Source organism: Carcharodon carcharias, chromosome 3 (genome assembly GCF_017639515.1).
Source record: "Carcharodon carcharias isolate sCarCar2 chromosome 3, sCarCar2.pri, whole genome shotgun sequence".
Classification (NCBI taxonomy): Eukaryota; Metazoa; Chordata; class Chondrichthyes; order Lamniformes; family Lamnidae; genus Carcharodon; species Carcharodon carcharias.
The window spans coordinates 159,205,467-159,222,730 of NC_054469.1; the positions used below are offsets into that span (position 1 = coordinate 159,205,467).

Sequence of the window (17,264 nt, forward strand, 5' to 3'; positions counted from 1 at the left end):
ATTTTCAAAATGGAGTTCAGAGGAAAAAACAAAGAATGCTGATCATTAAATTTGTTGAAGTAATGCTGGTACATCTATAACTTATTTATTTGGAGACATATAGATGCACATACTATGATTTAGAATCAGTCTGGATGGAGCTAAGAAGCAACAAGAGGCAGAAGACATTAGTGGGAGTTGTCTATAGGCCTCCAAACAGTAGTTGTAAGGTGGGGGATGGCATTAAAGAGGAAATTAGCGATGCTTGTTAGAAGAGGTGCTACAATAATCATGGGTGACTGGGAAAACCAAATTAGCAATGATACTGTGGCGGTGAATTCCTGGAGAGTGTATAAGATGTTCTTTTAGACCAGTACATTGAGGAACCAACTAGGAAACAGGTTATCCTAGATTTGATATTGTGCAATGAGAAGGGGTTAATTAATTACCTTGTTGTGCGGGTCCTTTAGGGAACAGTGACCATAGAATTCTTCAATAGGATGGAAAGTGAAGTAGTCTGATCCAAAATTAAGGTCCTAAATCTAAGGAAAGGAATCTGTGAAGGTATGAGATGTGAATTGGGTAAGATAGGTTGGGGAAATTGATTAAAAAGTGTGATGGTAGATAGGCAATGGCTAACATTTAAGGAATGAATGTATGAATTGCAACAGTTACACATTCCTTTCTAGCACAAACACACTACAGGAAAAACAGCCCAACTATGGCTAACCAAAGAAATTAAGGATAGCATTAGATCCAAAGAGGAATCATATAAAGTTGCTAGAATAAGTAGCAAGCTGGAAGATTGGGAGCAGTTTAGAATTCAGCAAAAGGGGACCAAGAGATTAATTAAGAGGGGGAAAATAGAGAATGAGAGTACATTTGCAAGGAACATAAAAAAAGACTGTGAAAGCTTCTGTACGTATGTAAGAAGAAAAAGATTAGTGAAGACAAATGTAGGTCCCTTACAGTCCGAAACGGGAGAATTTATAATTGAGAACAAGGAATGGCAGAGCAATTAAACAAGTACTTTAGCTCTGTCTTCACTGAGGAAGACACAAATAGTTTCCCACAAATGCTAGGGAACAAAGGGTCTAGTGAGAAGGAGGAATTGAAGGAAATTAGTTACACTGAAAAAAATAGTGCTGGAGAAACTAATGAACTGAAAGCCGATAAATCCCTAGGGCCTGATAATCTACATCCCAGGTTACTAAGGGAGGTGGCCATGGAAATAGTGGATGCGTTGGTATCATCTTCCAAAATTCGTCAATTCTGGAACATTCCAGGCATATTGGAGGGTGGCAAATGTAACCCCACTATTTAAGAAAGGAGGGAGGGGGAAAAAAACCAAATTACAAACTGGTTAGCTTAACATCAGTGGTATGGGAAAATGCTAGAGTCTATTATAAAGGATGTGATAACAGGACACTTAGAAAATACCAATGGGATCAGACAAAGCCAACATGGATTTATGAAAGGGAAATCATGTTTGACAAACCTACTGGTGTTCTTTGAGGATGTAGCTAGCAGAATACATAAGGGAGAACCAGTGGATTTGGCATATTTGGATTTTCAGAAAACTTTTGATAAAGTCCCACATGAAAGGTTAGAGTGAAAAATTAAAGCACATAGGATTGGGGGTGATATACTGGCATGGATTGAGAATTGGTTATAGACAGGAAGAAGAGAGTAGGAATAAATAGGTCTTTTTCGGAGTGGCAGGCGGTGAGTAGTGGGGTACTGCAGGGATCAGTGCTTGGCCCCCAGCTATTCACAATATATGTCAATGATTGGGATAAAGGAACCAAATGTAATATTTCCAAGTTTGTGGATGATACGAAACTTGGTGGGGATGTAAGTGGTGAGGAAGATGCTAAGAGACTTCAAGGCAATTTAGTCAAGTTGAGTGAGTGGGCAAATACATGGCAGATGCAGTATAATGTGGATCAGTGTGAAGTTATCCACTTTGGCAGGAAAAACAGAATGGCAGAGTACGATTTAAATGGTAATAGATTGGGAAATGTTGATGTACAAAGGGACCTGGGTGTCCTTGTACACCAGTCACTGAAAACAAGCATGCAGGTGCAGCAAGCAGTCAAGATGGAAAATGGCATAATGGCCTTCATTGCAAGAGGACTTGAGTACAGGAGCAAGAGTGTCTCATTGCAGCCTTAGCGTGACCACACCTGGAGTATTATGTGCAGCTTTGGTCTCCTTACCTAAGAAAGGATATACTTGCCATAGAGGGAGTGCAGCGAAGGTTCACCAGACTGACTCCTGGGATGGCAGGATTGTGGTGTGTGGAGAGTTTGGTTCAACTAGGCCTGTATTCGCTGGAGTTTAGAAGAATGAGTGGGGATCTCGTTGAAACGTATAAAATTCTGACAGGAAAAACTGACTGCAAGGATGATGATGTTTCCTCTGGCTGGGGGGATCTAGAACAAGGGGTCACAGTCTCAGGATATGGGGTAAGCCATTTAGCACTGAAATGAGGAGAAACATCTTCACTCAGGGGTGGTGAACCTGTGGAATTCTTTACCACAGAAGGCTGCGGAGGCCAAGTCATTGAATATATTTAAGAAAGAAATTAGAAAGATTTTTAGACTCTAAAGGCGTCAAGGGGTATGTGGAGAGAGCTGGAGTACAGCGTTGAGATAGTGGATCAGCCATGATCATATTAAATTAAATGCTCATATCTGCTCATGTGGAGCAGGCTCGAAGGGCTGAATGACCTATTCCTGCTCCTATTTTCTATGTTTCTATTTTTCTATGTTTCTAAGGCTTTATTGTGTTTATAGGTACACATGCTATAGTTTCATTACTTTCCATCAATAAGTAACAGGTTTTGACTGTTTTCAAATTTTTCACATACAGTATTAAAACATGAATTTCAATATTCTTATTACACAGTCCCAGCTAAGGATATTTATTGAAAACAGCATTGAAAAAATACAGAATACAGAGCGAGCTCTGGCATTACTGAAGAAGTTTGAAAGGTAAAGTGATGTGATACTGTAGATCTTCATGTGGATATGCCTGACTCATGCCCTTTCAAAAGTAAGGAGACACAACATTTGCCTTATTGTTGGGCCTGATATTGATGCCATGCATAGACAGTAAGTTAGCTTTGAGCTGCATTAAAATTAATTGGACGAGCTAGTAACGTCTGCTCTGTATCCACAGCCAGCTTGGCCAGTTTATGAAAATGGATATTGGGCTTCTGCAGGCTGAAAGTAATCCCAGAAGGAGGAGGAAGTTGTCATGGAATGGTTGGTGTGTGGATTTATTCAGTCTTGGGATGCGAGAGTTGTGGCAAGATGTGCATTTATTGCCCATCCTTAGTTGTCCTTGAGAAGGCGATGATGAGCTGCCTTCTTACCATTGCATTCCATGCGGTGTAGTTGCACCCATAGTATTGTTAGGGATTGAGTTCCAGGATTTTGATCCAGTGATGGTGAAGGAACGTCAACATAATTCTAATTCAGGATGGTGTGTGACTTGAAGGGGAACTTGCAAATGCCGGTGTTCCAATGCATCTGCTGCCCTTGTTCTTCTAAGTGGTAGAGTCACAGGTTTGGAAGCTGCTGTCGGAGGAGTCCTAGTGAGTTGCTTCAGTGCATCTTGTAACCTGTGTGCCAATGAGAAGGGAATGAATTTTTAATGTAATGGTTAGGGCACTGATCAAGCAAGCTGTTTTTCCTGGATGGTATCATGCTTCTTGAATGTTGTTGGAGCTGCACTCATCCAGGAATGTGTAGAATATTCCATCACGCTCATGACTTGTGCTTTGTAGATGGTAGGCAGGCTTTGGGGAGTCAGGAAATGAGTTGTTCACTGAAGAATTCCCAGCCTCTGACTTGTTCTTGTCACAGTATTTATAGGTTGATCAAGTTAAATTTATGGTAATGGTGAACCCAGGATGTTGATGGTGAGAGATTCAGCAATGGTAATGCTGTGGAATATTAAGGGAAGAAGGTAGCCTTATCCCCAGGTAATCATCCACTGACTGCTTGGTTATGTGAATATCTTTGCGGGACCTGAGAATATTGCTGAAAAAAAGAGACATGCTGTTGAAGCTTTTCATCTTGCACTCATCAGGTCAGATGCATGAATGCCAAATTTTAAAGGGAACAACAGTTTATACTGCATGAGAAAATGAGTGCTGATTTGTTGGCAAATTGGCTGTGATTGGTCGAGATGTTGCCATGGCGAATGCACTACGGAGCTATTGTCCTCATGCTTTTTTATTGAAAAAAGGTGCAATGCCTGAAAATATTCCTTTTGCCTGCAGAGGATAGGTCTCTGCATATGAATATCTTTAGCTCCTAGCAAGGGTAAGTGAGCCACATTATGAGCCTGAATGCTAATCTCAAGTTAATTGTTGGTGTAATTCTTTGCACATTCGGGATTGTTCAGAAAATGCTGCCCAATCGCTGATTCACACCTAATGTTAGACATTATGTTCTGAGTTTGGCAAGCACAGGTTCTTATATGGTATGAATTGTTTTACCCTTTGAAATTTAGCATTCATGCATCTGTCCTGATGAGTGCAAGATGAGAAGCTTTGACAGCGTGTCTCTTTTTTAAGCAATTCTCAAGCTCTGTACTACCAAGTGACCAGTTGCAAGACTTGACTGTCTAGGATGAAGGCATCATGTCGCCCCTTTGGTATCTTGCAGAGGCATGCATGATGACCTTTCGATGTTTGTGTATCACCTTTTGGTTGATGAATTCTGACGGATGATCCAATGTTCCCTTAATTACCACATGTGGGCAATTTATGACTCCCTGAACCTGCATGAATCCTTCCTGTGCTGCAAATCCGAGCGTCCTCATCTCTGGTTAAGTACACAGAATTCCTGGCCATTCATCGTCTGGGAGCAGCAGATTATGAAATTCTACAAATATCACCTGCAGATCCTTAGAAGAAAGGAGTTTGAAGTGAAGCCATTAAGTGCTATGGTGATCTTGACTGCCATTTGCAATGTGTGCCTCTCACTGTCCACTTGGCATGAGGTCTTCTAGGAGGCTGCAAATGTCGACAACCACCTGATGGGAAAGTCTGAGCCTCCTAAGGCCCTGGTGCTCAGTTATGTCCAGAAACCTAAGCCTCTGCTAGTATACCCTGGACAGAATTTTGCCGTTGGTGAGCAGGGGGGTGGGGCCCACACGCCAATGCGTAAAATGATGCGAGATGACGTCGGGTGGAACTCCCAACGTCATCCCATCCCATTTAAATTTTCAGGAAGGTGGGAGCGCAGTAAAATCAGCTGTGGGTCCGTCGACCTGTCACTGGCCAATTGAGGCCATTGACAAGATCAATTATACAGTTAAAGGACCTGCCCATCCAACCTTAAGGTTGGCAGGCAGGCCAGGAGCCCCAGCTACAAATAGATAAAACCGGCGAGATGAGGTTTCATGTAGGGTTTTAAAAAGTTTAATAAAGTTATTATGAACATGTCCTATCTCATGTGACATTGTCACATGAGGGGGACATGTTAGGGAATTTTTTTTTCTTTTTTTCATATTTTTCAAAGTGTAAGCGATCTCCCTGATGCAGCACTTAGCCTCAGGGAGATGTGCGCTCTTTCGTGCACATGTGCGAAAGAGCGCAGTCTCGCTTTTGGGGAATCCAACCCCCCTGCCCTGCCGCAAAGGAAGCTCATAGCGCTTCCCGCAGGATGTCATGCTGGGTGAGCCTTAATTGGCCCGCCCATGTAAAATGGTGGTAGGGCCCGCTTCTCTGGCGGGGATCGGCTCCCCGCCTGCCGGAGATTGGGTCATACCCGCCCACCCAACAGGCAGAAAATTCTGCCCCCTGTGTTCAGGTGTTGCCTCCTGGCGCTTGAACTCTGTGCTTGTTCTTTCTGTTCTGTGGGCAGATTGAGAAGAGAGCTGCATCTGTTCCTACTGATGCTGTTTCTATTGCTGCTGGTGATGTTGGCGTTGCTCCTCCTGTCCCTTATCAGGGGTCCAAATTAGAGCTAGCTGTATAAGTGGCTCCCGTGTTGCTTTGAAGGCTGACATCAAGAAAATGCAGTTTCAAGGGGGGAAATAAAGCTCCAAGGTAGCAGAAATGATCTCCAAAGTATTGGAAATAACCTTCAAAGCAATGAAAACATACTCTTAGGGACAAGTCCTGTGAGCAATACCTTCCACTTAGACAATTTTGCAGCTTTTGTATCTTAGGGCCAGATGTTTGCCAAGAAGGTGGGAAGCTCAGGTTTGGAAATTTCTCAACTTGGCAGACCCGTCTCTTTTAAAAGGGCCCCTTCCCCTCCATATTTCATTTTGGGCAAGTGGGGCGGGATGGAATCAGCCCTGCCACCTCTGAGGGCAGTTCGACAGTGTCCACAGGAGTGTCTGAGGGGGCTTGTTAGAAGGCCCGCCTCAGTTCTCTGAAACGTCATCCCAGTTATATTAAAGGCAGTTAGGCCCTCTGGCTTTCACCCTTCACACACCCTCACCTCCTCACCCACTCTCCATGCCCCCCATTCCCCTTCCATGGCCCCCTTGCTCCCTCCATGCCCGCTCACGCAGTATGCATAAAAGAACCAATAAGGCATATTAAACAATGGCAAGTCCTGAAATACATTTTTAAAAAAAACACTGATTCAAAAATCTGTTTTGAGAAAGCTGCTGCTCTTACAACCCTATAAAAGTGTCAGCTAAATTAAGTCGTTATAAGATCAATAATGGAAGCTTTACCTCACTCTACACCTCTTAATCATGTCCAAATAAACATACAGAGATTGAAAGAAACAGTTCAAAGAAGGAAAAACTTATTAGAACCTCATAAAGATATTCATCAATCAAAGCATACAACCCAGTTTAACCTGTGTAAACAGAACCCTGCTGAGCTGATCCAATAGTGAGTGAGTCTTGGAGTTTGTACGATTCTGGGGTTCAGGGCCGCAGATACCTAAATAGGCAGTCGACTAGTCATATGTAATTTTAAGGCGGTTTATCAAGTTTATTAAGAAGCAACAGTTTAGAAATGATGCATTAACTAATTAGACAGAAAAAGTATAAAACCCGTAAAAGCTGAGAGCAGTTCACTGATCCCAGATGACGGAAGGACAGTTGGCACAGATTATAAAAACAAAAAAACTGCGGATGCTGGAAATCCAAAACAAAAACAGAATTACCTGGAAAAACTCAGCAGGTCTGGCAGCATCGGCGGAGAAGAAAAGAGTTGACGTTTCGAGTCCTCATGACCCTTCGACAGAACTTGAGTTCGAGTCCAGGAAAGAGCTGAAATATAAGCTGGTTTAAGGTGTGTGTGTGGGGGGCGGAGAGATAGAGAGACAGAGAGGTGGAGGGGGTTGGTGTGGTTGTAGCGACAAACAAGCAGTGATAGAAGCAGATCATCAAAAGATGTCAACAACAATAGTACAATAGAACACATAGGTGTTAAAGTTAAAGTTGGTGATATTATCTAAACGAATGTGCTAATTAAGAATGGATGGTAGGGCACTCAAGGTATAGCTCTAGTGGGTTTTTTTTTTTATTTTATATAATGGAAATAGGTGGGAAAAGGAAAATCTTTATAATTTATTGGGAAAAAAAAGAAGGGGGAAACAGAAAGGGGGTGGGGATGGGGGAGGGGACTCACGACCTAAAGTTGTTGAATTCAATATTCAGTCCGGAAGGCTGTAAAGTCCCTAGTCGGAAGATGAGGTGTTGTTCCTCCAGTTTGCGTTGGGCTTCACTGGAACAATGCAGCAAGCCAAGGACAGACATGTGGGCAAGAGAGCAGGGTGGAGTGTTAAAATGGCAAGCGACAGGGAGGTTTGGGTCATTCTTGCGGACAGACCGCAGGTGTTCTGCAAAGCGGTCGCCCAGTTTACGTTTGGTCTCTCCAATGTAGAGGAGACCACATTGGGAGCAACGAATGCAGTAGACTAAGTTGGGGGAAATGCAAGTGAAATGCTGCTTCACTTGAAAGGAGTGTTTGGGTCCTTGGACGGTGAGGAGAGAGGAAGTGAAGGGGCAGGTGTTGCATCTTTTGCGTGGGCAAGGGGTTGTGCCATAGGAGGGGGTTGAGGAGTAGGGGGTGATGGAGGAGTGGACCAGGGTGTCCCGGAGGGAGCGATCCCTACGGAATGCCGATAAGGGGGGTGAAGGGAAGATGTGTTTGGTAGTGGCATCATGCTGGAGTTGGCGGAAATGGCGGAGGATGATCCTTTGAATGCGGAGGCTGGTGGGGTGATAAGTGAGGACAAGGGGGACCCTATCATGTTTCTGGGAGGGAGGAGAAGGAGTGAGGGCGGATGCGCGGGAGATGGGCCGGACACGGTTGAGGGCCCTGTCAACGACCGTGGGTGGAAAACCTCGGTTAAGGAAGAAGGAGGACATGTCAGAGGAACTGTTTTTGAATGTAGCATCATCGGAACAGATGCGACGGAGGCGAAGGAACTGAGAGAATGGGATGGAGTCCTTACAGGAAGTGGGGTGTGAGGAGCTGTAGTCGAGATAGCTGTGGGTGTCGGTGGGTTTGTAATGGATATTGGTGGACAGTCTATCACCAGAGATTGAGACAGAGAGGTCAAGGAAGGGAAGGGAAGTGTCAGAGATGGACCACGTGAAAATGATGGAGGGGTGGAGATTGGAAGCAAAATTAATAAATTTTTCCAATTTTTCAGGACTTGGAAAAATTTATTAATTTTGCTTCCAATCTCCACCCCTCCATCATTTTCACGTGGTCCATCTCTGACACTTCCCTTCCCTTCCTTGACCTCTCTGTCTCAATCTCTGGTGATAGACTGTCCACCAATATCCATTACAAACCCACCGACACCCACAGCTATCTCGACTACAGCTCCTCACACCCCACTTCCTGTAAGGACTCCATCCCATTCTCTCAGTTCCTTCGCCTCCGTCGCATCTGTTCCGATGATGCTACATTCAAAAACAGTTCCTCTGACATGTCCTCCTTCTTCCTTAACCGAGGTTTTCCACCCACGGTCGTTGACAGGGCCCTCAACCGTGTCCGGCCCATCTCCCGCGCATCCGCCCTCACTCCTTCTCCTCCCTCCCAGAATCATGATAGGGTCCCCCTTGTCCTCACTTATCACCCCACCAGCCTCCGCATTCAAAGGATCATCCTCCGCCATTTCCGCCAACTCCAGCATGATGCCACTACCAAACACATCTTCCCTTCACCCCCCTTATCGGCATTCCGTAGGGATCGCTCCCTCCGGGACACCCTGGTCCACTCCTCCATCACCCCCTACTCCTCAACCCCCTCCTATGGCACAACCCCTTGCCCACGCAAAAGATGCAACACCTGCCCCTTCACTTCCTCTCTCCTCACCGTCCAAGGACCCAAACACTCCTTTCAAGTGAAGCAGCATTTCACTTGCATTTCCCCCAACTTAGTCTACTGCATTCGTTGCTCCCAATGTGGTCTCCTCTACATTGGAGAGACCAAACGTAAACTGGGCGACCGCTTTGCAGAACACCTGCGGTCTGTCCGCAAGAATGACCCAAACCTCCCTGTCGCTTGCCATTTTAACACTCCACCCTGCTCTCTTGCCCACATGTCTGTCCTTGGCTTGCTGCATTGTTCCAGTGAAGCCCAACGCAAACTGGAGGAACAACACCTCATCTTCCGACTAGGGACTTTACAGCCTTCCGGACTGAATATTGAATTCAACAACTTTAGGTCGTGAGTCCCCTCCCCCATCCCCACCCCCTTTCTGTTTCCCCCTTCTTTTTTTTCCCAATAAATTATAAAGATTTTCCTTTTCCCACCTATTTCCATTATATAAAATAAAAAAAAACCCACTAGAGCTATACCTTGAGTGCCCTACCATCCATTCTTAATTAGCACATTCGTTTAGATAATATCACCAACTTTAACTTTAACACCTATGTGTTCTATTGTACTATTGTTGTTGACATCTTTTGATGATCTGCTTCTATCACTGCTTGTTTGTCGCTACAACCACACCAACCCCCTCCACCTCTCTGTCTCTCTATCTCTCCGCCCCCCACACACACACCTTAAACCAGCTTATATTTCAGCTCTTTCCTGGACTCGAACTCAAGTTCTGTCGAAGGGTCATGAGGACTCGAAACGTCAACTCTTTTCTTCTCCGCCGATGCTGCCAGACCTGCTGAGTTTTTCCAGGTAATTCTGTTTTTGTTTTGGCACAGATTATGTTGATCTTAGTAGCTTGTGATAGCAGCATTCTGCTCTCTCATCGAAGAGCCGCCTAACACTTCCCTTGGTTTTTCTGCGCCTCATTGTCCATCTGAAGAGCCCTGCAACCTCACAAGTAACCCTCACCAAGACCATACCAGTATACAACCCCACTAGGGCATGGCCCCTGTGCCTGAGCACTTGTTAATATACCCTTTTTCTGGGGCCTGGTAACTCACCCCATGTCAATCACCTTTACAAGCCCTTCTGACCAATGGATGCAGGACATGTATGCAAACTGTCAGGGTGGTTACCACCCACCTTGTGCGTCACTCTGCTCGAGGTTGACTTTTTAGTTTACATCATGCTAAAGGTCATATCCTGGCCTCATATTCTAAACACTTGCATAGATAAGGGGGTGCACAAACGCCATCTGAACAGCTTAGGAATGTTGAACTAAATGATCTTGCCTGTTTCCAAAGACTGTTGAAAAATTGTTGCCTTTTTAAAAAGCTTTTTAGGGAATTTTATATTATGCAGAAAATACCTTTATATTAAATACCCCAATTTCTTACAAGTTCAGCCAAGCATTCATAATATGTGACATGTAAGTAAATGGGTGGCATGAAGTGGGCATGATGTGCATGGAAAAGGCATGGGGGCGTGGAGGATGCGGAGGGTGTGGGTGCATGGAAAGGAGATGGGGGCCATGTAAGGTGCATGGGTAAGACATTTTAAACATACCTTCCAAAAGCTTGCTGAACTTGAGTATTGTTCACAAATCCTCTGAGGGGCTGTGAATCACATGACCTTGTGAAGCTGGCCCAACTCCATGGAAATTGTGGGGTGGTGTTGGGGTGTGGAGGTATGAGATGCCTAACCCCTCAGTGGAGCTGGTTAGGTTGGGAGTGCTGGGTGCGGCTTCCTGCCTACACCCTTATCCTGTGCCGGTAAGAATTGCTGGTGCCTGAAATGGGGGCGGGAGTCCCAGAATCAGATTCCACCCACTATTTTGAGAAGCCTCTGGAATTGATCTGACTTCGCTAAAATCCGGCCCTTAGTATTTAAAACCTTCTTGGCCTGTCGACTGCTCAGCCCTGTCAGTCCCTGCTATCCTCTTGCCTTGCTCACCCTGGTGAGTTTCAGTAAGCCTGGGAAACCCATGCGCTCAGGGTTAAGGAGAGGATCCAGGATTAAAATTTCCACTTAATTATCTTTTAACATTAAAGGAGTTTTCCATGTACTAATAAAGGTGCTCTTGTTAAATGTGGAATTTGATCAGCTCCTGCCAGCTTCCAAACACACTGCCAGTTTCTGGTGTTTTATTCTACTGCCCCCACAGAAATCCGCCCATTCTGGCAGGTTAAAATTCAGCCCATTTGTCCTGTTATGCGACTGTAATATTTAACCTTATTTAGGTAACAGCTTTTTAAATCCCTTGAGCAGAGGTAAGAGCATTATATTTAATTAAAAAAGGAACTTTGTTTGATGGTTAATAATTTTTAAAATGCTATCTGTCCAGGCTTGGAATACCAGATCTTGGTACAGACGAAAAATACCAGAAGATACTTCAGAACTATGGGCGAGACATTGAGATGATATCCAAGCTTTACACCAGACAGAAAAGTGATCCGCCTATTCCACGAGACATGCCACCAATAGCTGGGAAGATTGTGTGGGCACGTCAACTCTTTAATAAGATTCAGGAACCAATGGAGCTTTTTCAGCAGCAACCAGAAATTTTGCAGACAGCAGATGCCAAGCGCATTGTTCGCAACTATAACAAAGTGGCAAAGGTTTTGCTAGAGTTCGAGGTGTTGTATCACCGAGGCTGGCTGAGACAGGTAACGAAAGTTAGACAACAATAAATTAACACCATAAAATCTGTGTGCCTTTTCAAACACTAAATAATGATAACAATGAAAATTATGTAGAAAATATGGGGCAAAACTTTGCCCTTGGCAAGGAGCCAGAATCCAGTGATGCTGGAAATAATTCTAGTGTCTCCACTGATACCTCTGCATGGATCAACTAGCTCAGTGTAGATTGTTATTTGAACCTGGGACCTTGGTACTTTTTATGGCTAATCCCACTGAACCATTAAGGAACCTTACAAAAAAGGCCCAGCAACAGTTCCAGGGTGGCATAAATTGCTGTTATGAATACAACATACTGCATAAATTAAAGGAATTGTTACAGTGATCATCTTAGCCTGATAATTGAATTAAACTTTAAGTTGGAAAAGAAATTATTACCAAATTCATTTCAGCACAAATATAAAATGCTGATAATTGCCTTTAAAAGGCTTTGCTGAAGCGATGTAATGAACTTTGTGTAGAAATGTTGCCAAAGGTGAAAGATGCTTTTTGCTTGAACATGTTTACTTTCACCTTTTCCTTTAGATTGAAATAGCAAAAGCAGGATTGCAGGCATCATTGTTGGTGAAAGCCCCAGAGACAGGAGAACTGTTTGTGAACTTTGATCCTCAAATTTTAACTTTAATACGTGAAACAGAATGCATGGCTAAGATGGGACTTGAAATTCCACCATTTGCCAAAGTATTTCAGCAGAAACAAGATATCTTTAAAAAGAATTATAACAAACTCCAGGTAATTTCTTAAAGTCTAGCAGGAAAATTAAAATTAACAGCTTACTCTATTGCTTCCATGAGGGAAAGTCTTGCTCTGTGGGTACGTGAAAGTCACTGTATACCTGAAGTGCATTATGTTTGAGGAAGTAGCTTCCTTTGTTTTTGCTATTATAGCCAATGCCATTGGGGAAACTGCAGGCTCCATGTATGATTGGGTACATGCTTTAAAAAAAGAGGGGAATGCAAGCACAGAAGAAGCCTTCCAGGATGCCGAGGTCAGAGCATTCTGGTTCTGGTGATGATAATAGGGGTGGGGTATGGATGGTCAGGATGATGGAATGCTGTGTAAAAGCACATTTTAAAACTCGTATGTATGCACTTCAGCCTACTTCCAGGATCCCTGCACACCTACAGCCTGGGGGCAGGCTATTGTCCTGGCTTTCAACTGCTCAATGGCTGAATAAATTGTAAAATGATCCAGGAACCCAGTAATGTTCCCGGCTTACTATCATACAGACACTAAGCCTTTGCCTACAGCTGCAAGCTTATTTACAAAGGTTGGGAAAACCTCAGGAAATTCCAGAGCAGTGCAATGGGGACATCTGTTCCCCTGGGGCAAGGATGAAAAATATCTCCAAAATGGTTTTAATTGCCCTATGAGTCACACTGCCAATCTTGGCATTCCAGGATGAAAATGCTACTTATGGTATCTTTGGCGTTTTCATTTTAAACAAAAGTTTTTTCCAAAAAGTGAATAAAAATAAGGATGTTGATACCATTGTCTTTGTACAGCTTTTCATATCTGATAATAGTGTTAATCATGTGTTATTCAAAATATTGCACATATGAGAGAATATGTAATAATTTTTCTTTTAATGAAGTTAACCTTTAGTGACTTCAAATCCAATTAATTTCACTGTAATCATTCAGAAAAAATTTCCTTCATCTAATGTATAAATATATCTACAAATGCACTCCAAGCAAATTGAAGTGAAAAAGTTCATCACCACAATTTGTTATTACACACTTTTAAAACTTAAGCTGAATTCCCCTTTCTCCCCAGTTGCTTGCTATCATAGGCTGGATTTCATGTAGTGTCACGTTCCAATTCTCCCAGTTAAAAATTCACGATCCCAATGGCTGCCCTGCAGCAATTTAGTGCTAGGAGCAGCATTAATTACTTTAAGGCAAGATTTCCAACCCTACCCCTTTTTCTGGAGGAAGTCCACCTTTGAGAGTTGTGCCAATCTACAGGCAGTCCCACCATGACCAGGAGCTTGAGTAAGTCTGGGGTCAGGGGCCTTGGCGAAGTTGGGGGCAGGCATGGGCCAGCTTCAAGAGGCCAGAGGACAGGGTTAAAGTGGGGGATGACCATGCAGGCTGCCTCTGATGGGCCCAGGGGGTCCACAATGGAGATCCACACCTCAACCTTGCCCAGCACCACCTGGTGCGGCTAAAGTTGCTTGGCTTCCTGCATATTGTGGGCCTCCTGCTGCTGCATGTAAAATGCCTGCAGGATGAGGCCCTTAACTGGCCATTAATTTGCCACTTAAGGGCTTCAAGAGACCTATGGGAAGGTGAGTTGTTGGATGCCTCTCCTGCCATCTGTAAAGGTTCAGGCAGGTCAGGGGTGGGTGTATAGGCTACAGGAAGACCACCTGATGCATTTTACATGCGCCCACACACCCAGACCCCCTGCCTTCAAACCGGCTGGTGGTGGAGCATAAAACCCAGCTTCATAAAAATTTGAAATGGTTTATTACCAAATTTTACAATCAAACTAAGAGTTTGTGTTTAACATGAAAATTTAGATCTGATTTTTATCACCTCAATGCTAATAACCTACCTAACTTGTGAACGAAACATAGATTTCTTTGCATGCCAGTCAGTCCACTCTTACAATATAAATTGTGTTCCAACTTCTTATCATTGAGCCTCTATAAAGCATTTTGTTTTGTCTTTTGATTTTGTGGTTTGTTTATATCACCTTGCTTAACCGTATTAATGCAAGCTATCTGTACTTTGAAGGCTAAATTATTCTTTCCTTTCTACATATATTTAGATGACTTTATCAGAAAACAAAAGAATAAGATCAAAAATTCAAAATTCTTTTGTGCAACTGATGGGCCCTCATTTAGTCAAGGTAGATAATGCAATACAGCCAGGCTTGACTTCTCTCAATTGGACCTCACTGAACATTGACAAATACCTGAATAGGATTTCTGAAGCTTTAGGTGAGTTTATTTTGTGTTTGTAACGTTCATATGGTCAAAAAATAAGGCCGATTTTATAAATGTGCTTTGTCTGGCGAAATTGTAAGCTCTTTTATCTAGCCCATTTTGTTGCAGTGTATAGAGGAAGTCTTATCCAAACCAATTCATTGGTGGAGGGCATCTCTTCACAATGTCTCTCCATCTATCACACATCTGTAGACATCTACAGAGTTACATAATTTCTTCGCCATAATTACCTGTCAGAAACCATCAAATGATTTAGACCATAATTGCATCTTAGAATTGAGACTCAAAAACCTGCATGTCAATAGTAGGAACATTCATAATAGATATTTCTACTGTGCCCGCGGTTTACAAAGACGACACGTACTTCACATGCCACCAATGTTGCTGTGTGCTTAACCAGAGACTTCAGTGCAAAAACCCACTACTACATGGTATCACTCATGGAAGATTACATCACATGTTAAACCCTTTAATACTCAGTCACTTTTCAGTGTATGCACAAGAAGCCAAATGACTGTTCAATATGTTCCTGCTGCTGTTGCACCCTCCATTACAATGTAGACCCCTACCTTCATCATACCTGTACCATACAACTCAGGAGGGTAACTCAGCATGCTGCCAACTACTCTGTACCAGCTGGTCTCTTATCATTTACCGTCACTTCTACCCTTCTTCATCCATGCTCAATTTGATTGTATTGTGTTGGCCCCTGCTTCAACTGAAGGTGGTAACAGATAGTCTGCTTGGGCACTGCTGGTGATTCACTGGGTTCATTTCGCTTTGCGTAGAGAGAAAAATAGTAATCATTTGTTCATAAGCATGCTTATCCATTGAGATATGCATTATATTCACTATTATGCATTTGTGCCCAATCAATGTGTATGGATGCATGTAATGTATCATGCAAATCATTAAATCTCTGATTAGAATGGCACTTTCCACTAGTTCTATTGGTCCATTATTCATTAACTCATCTTCAAAATTGTGCCTCTCAAACAAACAAGCCATATCTTCTGCATAAGGAGTGAGTTCTTTAAAGTTTGGAGGTCCATCAACTGTCGCATGCATGGGTTAATGAGCATTCTACCAAATGATTAATGGCTTTGCAATCCTGGAGCCAACAGAGAAAAGAGTAACATTTGATGAGCATCTCTCTATATTGTAAAGTGTTTATAAATTATTTAAAAATTTTAATTCCTTTCCTTTGCTAAATTCACAATCAGAATACAGTTTCATTAAAAGAGTTAGTTTGTATTCACATGGCCCCTTGACCAGTTTTCTCAGAAAAGATCTTTGTCAAGACCTTCACAGTCCTTACCAAGCCAGAAGTAGGAGCGCAGAATTAGCTGTTCACCTGTGATCACATATACCCTACAAATAATAGAAATTAAACACCCAATGCAAACATGATTGAGCACAGATCCAAGGCAATCTTACAAAGAGATCACAGTAGTTTAACTTGCCATTCTGTGGCATGTTGGACTACCTACATGCCGTGTCATACACCACATCAATGGTGCTTACTTTAGTTTGAACAATTATGGAATTTTTAAACAGTCTTTTGATAAGAATTGCTTTTGGTTTAACTGTCTGTGACAACCTGCAGATGAACTTGAACTTTGGTTGAATCGTGTGAATGATTTGATAGAATTTCGCATTGATGCTGTACTTCAAGACATGAGCACAACACAGTTATGCAAACTCCCAGAGGAGGAGCCTATTACATGTGAAGAATTTGTACAAGTGACTAAGGTCTGTATAATGCACTTGTGGATTATCCATTGTCAAATTGAAGGAGTTGCATAATGGTTTGGTTAATTTCTCCTGGGCCAAGAATTTCTTCCGAGTTACTGATGTAACCTAACTAGAAGCGCAGTGGATACCCTGGCTGGAATTTTACCAGCCGTCAGAGATGAGCTGTGAGTTGGGAGGGCTCATAAAATACCCAGTGAAAGGCATCAGAGGAGGGAAGCCAGATTTCTTCCCACTGCCAAAGGATATTTGCAGAAGTGGGAACAGCAGTGGCTCAGCTGACTGGAGGTGGGCAGTGAATTAATCCAATTAACAGGGCTGTTAATGGCCTTCTCATGTTCCCCTGCCATTTTATTGTCATGAGGAGAGCCCCTGCTACATGGGTTAACTGCCAAGTACATTAAGGCAGCCTCACAGTGGCTTCCTGGGAAGAGGCCTTTATTTCTGGCTACCCCATGGCCCATGAAGGGGCCCAGTGGCATTAATGGCCACCCTATTGGTTCTGTTGCTGCTAACTACCTGGCACATGAAATTTTTTAAAAAATTTGTTCATGGG

General features: G+C 43.2%; 1 protein-coding gene across 1 annotated transcript in view; it reads left to right on the forward strand.

Moving 5' to 3' along the window:
* dnah5 (dynein, axonemal, heavy chain 5) overlaps nucleotides 1-17,264 on the forward strand; it is a 428,506-nt gene that overhangs the window by 66,188 nt on the left and 345,054 nt on the right. Inside the window, exons 13-17 of the mRNA XM_041183995.1 lie at nucleotides 2,890-2,975; nucleotides 11,649-11,970; nucleotides 12,529-12,735; nucleotides 14,779-14,950; nucleotides 16,563-16,708. Of these exons, the coding sequence (XP_041039929.1) occupies nucleotides 2,890-2,975; nucleotides 11,649-11,970; nucleotides 12,529-12,735; nucleotides 14,779-14,950; nucleotides 16,563-16,708 (933 nt within the window). The remainder of the gene's footprint in view (nucleotides 1-2,889; nucleotides 2,976-11,648; nucleotides 11,971-12,528; nucleotides 12,736-14,778; nucleotides 14,951-16,562; nucleotides 16,709-17,264) is intronic.